At 34.2% G+C, this 6730-nt stretch overlaps 1 protein-coding gene across 2 annotated transcripts in view; it reads left to right on the forward strand.

Annotated features, from left to right (window-relative positions):
* The window catches only part of CEP135 (centrosomal protein 135), a 115121-nt gene extending 112299 nt beyond the window's left edge, over positions 1–2822 (forward strand). For both annotated transcript variants that reach the window (XM_007496426.3, XM_007496427.3), the window contains one exon: positions 2658–2822. In XM_007496426.3, coding sequence (XP_007496488.2) covers positions 2658–2679 — 22 coding nt within the window. In that variant the 3' untranslated portion in view covers positions 2680–2822. The remainder of the gene's footprint in view (positions 1–2657) is intronic.
* Positions 2823–6730: the final 3908 nt, after the last annotated feature.

Raw genomic sequence — 6730 nt, forward strand, 5'->3', positions numbered from 1 at the left:
ATGGCTATAAGAATAGAAAGAATGAGAATTGTGTGAAAATGGAAACAATATAATTTGTTTGTGATTAGATACTTGGGATAAGATCAAGGAGTTGAGGATGACACCATTTTTGATTACCTGGAAGACTGGATGGAGAGTGGTATACCCTTGGCACAAATAGTGGAGAGTTTGGAAAAAGATAATGACATCCTGTCTTGCCTAGTGGCAGTAATGTTAGTTCAAAATGTTCTAGAGGCAGTTGTGCTGTGGGACTAGAGCTGGATGGAGATTAAGAATAGATATATAGACCTGGAAGCTATTTGTATAGATAATAGTTATACACATAAGAGCTGGTGAAGTCATCAGCTGAGGAGGTATACGGAAAAGAGAAGAGAACTCAAGATAGAGCCTTAGGATATAACCACTGCTATTGGGAACAGTGTAGAATAAAATCCAGCTGAGGACACAAATAGGAGGAAAACTTAGAGGGGAAAATGTTACAAAAGCCCAAAAAGAAGAGAGTATCCAGAATAATTTAAAGTAGTGATTCAAAGAGCTCAAGAAGGGTGAGAATTGAGAAAAGGCCAGTAAATATGGCAATTATAAAATCATTTGGTAATTTTGAAAAAAGCCATTTAATTTGAGCAATGAGGTTAGAAGCTAGAATGATGAAAGTTTAGAAGAGAGTAGAAGCAGTTGAAGTAAGAAATGTATATGGCTTTCCTGGAGCATTTGGCTGAGAAAAGGAAAAGAGATAATAGCAGGAATGGTGAGATTATCGTCTATTTTCACCAGCTATCTGGAATCTTTTCATAATTCTGTCTAAATGGTAAGTGTAAAGACTTTATCAGCTGTTTTATTTTTAACACAATTTTTGACATCTGCCATCTTTATTCTTCCTATGTCATGGCAGCCTAGTTGATAAGTCAGTAGTTCATTATCTCTATTCTTGCTGGTCTAGCCTAGCATGCTGTAGTTTACTCCAAATGCTATATTCCTTCCCTCGATCCTCCCTCCACAAACTGTTCTTGACCATATGAAACCATCTGCCCCCCATCTCCTGACCGTGTTACCTATAAATTGTATAGAAGCTCTCTTCTATCATACTTATTGTGCTCTATAGTGCCTGAAGGAGCTACCACATCTAAATACTTTTTTCCTACATCCTCTCTTTTTCACTTAAAACCCTCTTAACCAAATCATTCATTCTCCAGCAACTAAAGTATTCCCAGCCTTCTTTGGATTCACTCCATCTCTAACCAGATACCCTTCACTTCCCTATCCTATCCCATGATCCAGAAAGCCAAATCATAGTCTCCAGTAGAATCTTCTAAACTAGCTGTTTGCTTCCCAAATCTACTTTCTTTTCTGATGTTCTTCACTTCAAATTGCATTGAAAAAAACTGCATCTGTGTCCCCAGAGCTTTCATTTTCTGTCTAGACCTTCAGAATCTCTTTTTTTTTTATTTTTTTATTTTTTTTTTAAACTTTTACCTTCCTTCTTGGAGTCAATACTGTGTATTGGCTCCAAGGCAGAAGAGTGGTAAGGGCTAGGCAATGGGGGTCAAGTGACTTGCCCAGGGTCACACAGCTGGGAAGTGTCTGAGGATAGATTTGAACCTAGGACCTCCTGTCTCTAGGCCTAGCTCTCAACACACTGAGCTACCCAGCTGCCCCCCTTCAGAATCTCTTAGAGAAGCTTTCCATGTTCCAAGTAATAAAAGTAAGAAGAGAACGACAAAATTCAGTGGTAGGTGTCGTAGATTGCCTATTCCTCTTCTTGGGTCACTTCTACATTGGAAGTGAAGCCCTTACAATTGTGTGTTATTGTTTCACATGTGATAAATATAAATGCTTTACATGATCTATGTCAGTGAAGTGCTTATGTTTACGGTCTGAGGATCCAATCTTTTCTTATAGAGTGTACCATTCCAGCTTTGGACTGGTTGTTACAGTGTCTCTTATTATCCACGTAGCTGTCTCAGTCAAGGTTCTTGGGGCGTCAGGTTCCTTCTCTTTCAAAAAGAGAGAATAAATAATACCTCCTCTGGCATCTTAGTTGGTGTTTGTGAGGATGCATCATAAGAGATACTGCAGGTAAAAGTATTTTGAAATTTTGAAAACTTCAAAGCAACATACAAAACTAAGGCCATCAAATCTAGAATAAAAGAGTTTTATTTTTGTGAAGATAACTAAAACCTAAAGAATATTAAAATGCCTTTTTGAATAAAGCACTGAAATTATGACCCATCTATTTTGAATACTGATTTTATTATGTTTTAACTTTTCAGAATTGGTCATCTGTATATGTGTATACATATTTATAGTAACTGCCAGGTAAAATATTTAATTAAACAAGACATTTAATTTGAATACCAGGCCAGATAAAAGTTAACTGCATTGTCTTTAACAACTTTTCTGAATTGGCATGTCATATTATTATATAGGTGTAAACAGATCTTGAAATAAAATTTAAGAGTTTAAAAACAGCCTCATATAGAAATATTCTGTAGTCATTTTTTAAAAAAACTCAGAGAGGGATGTTAGAATATAATTAATTTTTTTAGTTCTAATCATATCATTTTATCTGCATTTGATATTTGATTCAATTAAGAAATTCTGACTTTCATTTCTTCTCCCAGGATGATGAATAACTTTGCAAAATTTTTCTTCAACAGAGTTGTAGTCTTCAAAGAATAGTCCGTTTGGATCTTTTAAGATGGAGCAGTACTGGAAATATTAACTGGCTCTGAAGTACTTATTCCTGAAAATCATGAAGTTTGGCATGGATTCTACCTCAGTCAAATTTTCTTTAAATCAGTGAATATTTATGAGGAGAGATACTTTGGGTTGTTTGTTGCTTTTTTAATGTGCTTGTGTTCGTTTTCGTTTATATGATATAGATAGAATATGTACTAAGTCTAATAATTGATAGGGATATTTCTATTGTTTTTACTATCCTTAAATCAAATAGGTTCCCAAAGCTTTTTTCAAGTATGTTTGCAGTTTTCATACTATTTTTATAATTTGTGAATTACACATTTGTGAAGAGTGATCAACCTTGATGTTATGCCATCATCCTTAAATTTTTTTCTTTAAGCATGAAGGTCATAATTCACAGATTTTTGCTACCTATCACTAGAATGGGGTGGCAATAGATTTATTCAGATCTAAAGTAACAAGAGTCTATGTGAAATAAATGATGACTCATGTTATTTTAAAATCTTTTTATATTACCAATGAGAAGTATTGTGATGGAGAAAGTGTATATTTATATATTATTTATGCTTATAACATTTTAGACTATCACATGAACATTTTTTCACAATTCAGATTTTTCCAAAATGAATCTAAAAAGCTTTCTTCTGAATGAGCTTTTGAAAAAAGGAAAGATCTAGAACATTTTCCAAATGAAATTCTTCAGTGAATAAACTAGAAATTTTTTTAAGATTTAAAATTTTGTAAGGTAAATATAGTCAAGTAGTTTAAAATAAAATTCCAGCATGCTCCTAGCAGGGCTTTATTGTTTTTCTCCAAGTTTGATTATTACAGTTTATTTAATGTTTTTAGGTTATCCTTTTAAAGTGTAAGTAGTAACAAAAGGATATTTTTCAAGGATTTCTGTTACTACTATAATAGCAAAAAAAAAAAAGCTATACACATTGAAAAAAGCAGATACTTATTAAATTTTATTATAGTAAAATTGGTAAAAACTAGTATAGAAAAGTATAATAGACCATAGCCAGGTATTTGGATATATTCTACTTCCTACTATATTTAAATAAATAAATTTTGGTATTTTTTCTATTTAAAACCCTAATATTATGCTTTAAATGTTCCATATATGACCTTTATCTGTAATAGTTGTGAGGATATATGCATAAGTTTTCCACCTTTGAAAAGTAGTAGTTTATATGACATTTCACTAATGTGAATTCTTGGATTGTTGCAAGATATACAAGCAAAAGAATTAGTGCTATTCACAATGTTAAAGGCAAAATATTTTAATAAGTAATCATATATAGAATAAGAGAAATAATGTTTTTTGTTCCCTTTTATCTCCCCCTCAATGTAACAAGAACTTTTTTGATATCTTCAACAGAATTCTTATTTTTATTTATATTTTAACAATAATTTTTATTTTCATAACCATGATGACATCAGTGGATGAAGCAGTACTGTTTTGTCTTTTAAAATGCAGTATATTCTGATCCTAAATATTTATTTAAAATCATGTAATTAGATATTTGAAAAAAGTAGATGGTCTCTTTGCTCATTTCACTTTATATGCAATATATATTTCACTTTGTATACAATATAGATTTATGAGTCTGATATTATTTATAATATTCTTACAAAAATGCATCAGTTTCTATTCTAACAGATCTGTTAAAATATAGATAGGCCACATGTCAAATACACTAAATTTGTTCCTTAATATTTATAAATGATCAAATAGCAAATGTAATACTACTTTGCTTGGTTTTTATTTTTCTTTGCTTGTTTTGTGAACAAATAAATGCTAACTAAGCACATTAGGTCATTATAGCTTTGTGTAGTGTAAAATAAGAAATGTATCAGTAGATACCTGTTTATTAATGTGGTTGTTAATTTTTAGCATTTTGTACCTGTTAGATCTAATGAAGAGACAAGATACTACATGATATTGATAGTGAAAAATAGATTATAGCAATTGTAGCCTCAGATGACTGTGGAAATATCAATTGGAAAAGTATATCCTAGAGGTATAAAGAGTAACAGAAAAATAGGTTGCTAACAGAATACTTGTTTATTAAGTAAAGATTACAATAGAATATCTAGGTTTGGTCCTTGGAAGACAGTTAAGGCAGTTCAGCCTTCCGCTCTAGCAGGAATTTTGAGCAAAAGATGGAGTTTAACTTCTAACCAAGGAAAACATCACATAGCCAGGGGAAAATGCAGAAGCTGGCATTAAGTAAAATCAAGAGACTATATGAAAGTGCTTTGGAGAGTATTTAAGTGCTAAACGTTATTAGAAAAAGCTGAAGATGAGATTTCCCAAGGAAAAGACTGAAGAATCCTACTCCATGCAACATTAGACCGCATCAGGAGAAAAAAGTAGCTAGTGACTGTCACCTATGAAGTAAAGTGAACCATCAACAAGCATTTATTTGTAAAAATAAATAAAAATAAACAAAACAAAAACAAGTGTTTGTCAAGGCTTACTATGTGCCAGGCACCAAGTTAAGCTCTGGAAATACAAAATTCAAGGAGAAAGGCAATCCTTAACTGTAGAAACTTACTCTCTAATAGGGAAGCTGAAAAGTGAAGGAGAGTGGGGAGAAAAGATCCTCGGAGCAGGGGCATGCATCTTAGAGAATGCCCAAAGTACATTCTTGGGGGGGAATGAGATCCTTGCTGACCCTTCAGTGAAAGTTCTGGATGGCTTGTCCAATCAGGGAGAACCTGAAGGGCTGGAGAGAGGGAGCTTTGAGGAGGAAAAGGATTCTGGGGTTTTCATGGAAGAATGACAACCTGCAGACAAATGAGGTCCCTCAAAGTCTAAAATCTGTTCAAGTCTAGAAGTCAGTTTATAGGCCTAGGCTCACTATTCTAGTGTTAAAAAAAATATTCTCAGTAAAATAATTGTTTACATTGATTTTCTCAAATTGGGAGTCACAGAAGTGAAGGACTGAGTTTTCAAAGCCTGTTGTTTCAACCCTCACCCATCCCTATCATAATCTTCTGGTTGCTTTCTGCTTTTGTCTTCTTTGCTACTATCCATCCCGTTATCACTATCACACTTTTAAATACTTGCTCCTTTTCCCTTTTACTGTCTTCCAGTGAAAGATACTCATATATAAATAGCAAGTATGTTTTTTTTTTAAGTGTAACGGATGAGTGGGAAAGGGGTGCACATGCAAGTCAGTGAGCATTGCCAGGGAGTGGGAGGGGATCAATCCCTGATCTCCAGAGCTCTCATAGCCTATGTACATATGTGTGTGTGTAGGGAAATTTTAGACAATACAAGAAACACTTCTTATAGCAAGTTGGATTTTTATCGAGACATGAAGTCAAAGAAGCCAGGAGGCAGAGATAAGGAGAGAGAGAATTCCAGGCATGGGTTTCTGCTAGTGAAGATGGCCTCCTAAGATGATGGTGTGTAAGGAACAAGAAAGAAGCTGGTGTGCAAAGATCAGAGGATATGGATAGAAAATAAAAGTGTAAGAAGGCTGGAAAGATAGGAAGGAGCCAGGTTATGAAAGGCTTTAAAGTTCAACAGGGTTTTATATTTGATTCTAGAAGTAGCAGCCACCAAAGTTTATTGAGTTGAGGACTGAAGCAGTCAAAGTTGTACATTAGGAAGATCAGTTTGGGAACTGAGTGGAGGATAGACTGGAAGGGTCAAAGGGGGACAGAGAGACCCAAAAGGTTGTTGAAATTTAAAAAAAGTTTAATTGTGATGTGATGTGGGCTTGGACCTGGGTTTGGGCAGTCAATCAGAAGAGGAAAGGGGCTATATACAAGAGATGTTCCAGGGGCATCTGGGTGGCTCAGTTGATAGTCAAGCCTGGAGATAGGATGTCCTAGATTCAACTGTGGCCTCTGACACCTCCTAGCTACATGACCATAGGCAAGTCACTTAACCCCAATTGCCTAGCCCTTACGACTCCTGTCTTGAAACTGATAGTATTGATTCTAAGAACTCAAGCTTTTATTTGTTTGTTTGTTTTTTGAAAGATGTTACAAAGGTAGAATAAGACTTGGAAAC

Source organism: Monodelphis domestica, chromosome 6 (genome assembly GCF_027887165.1).
Source record: "Monodelphis domestica isolate mMonDom1 chromosome 6, mMonDom1.pri, whole genome shotgun sequence".
Classification (NCBI taxonomy): Eukaryota; Metazoa; Chordata; class Mammalia; order Didelphimorphia; family Didelphidae; genus Monodelphis; species Monodelphis domestica.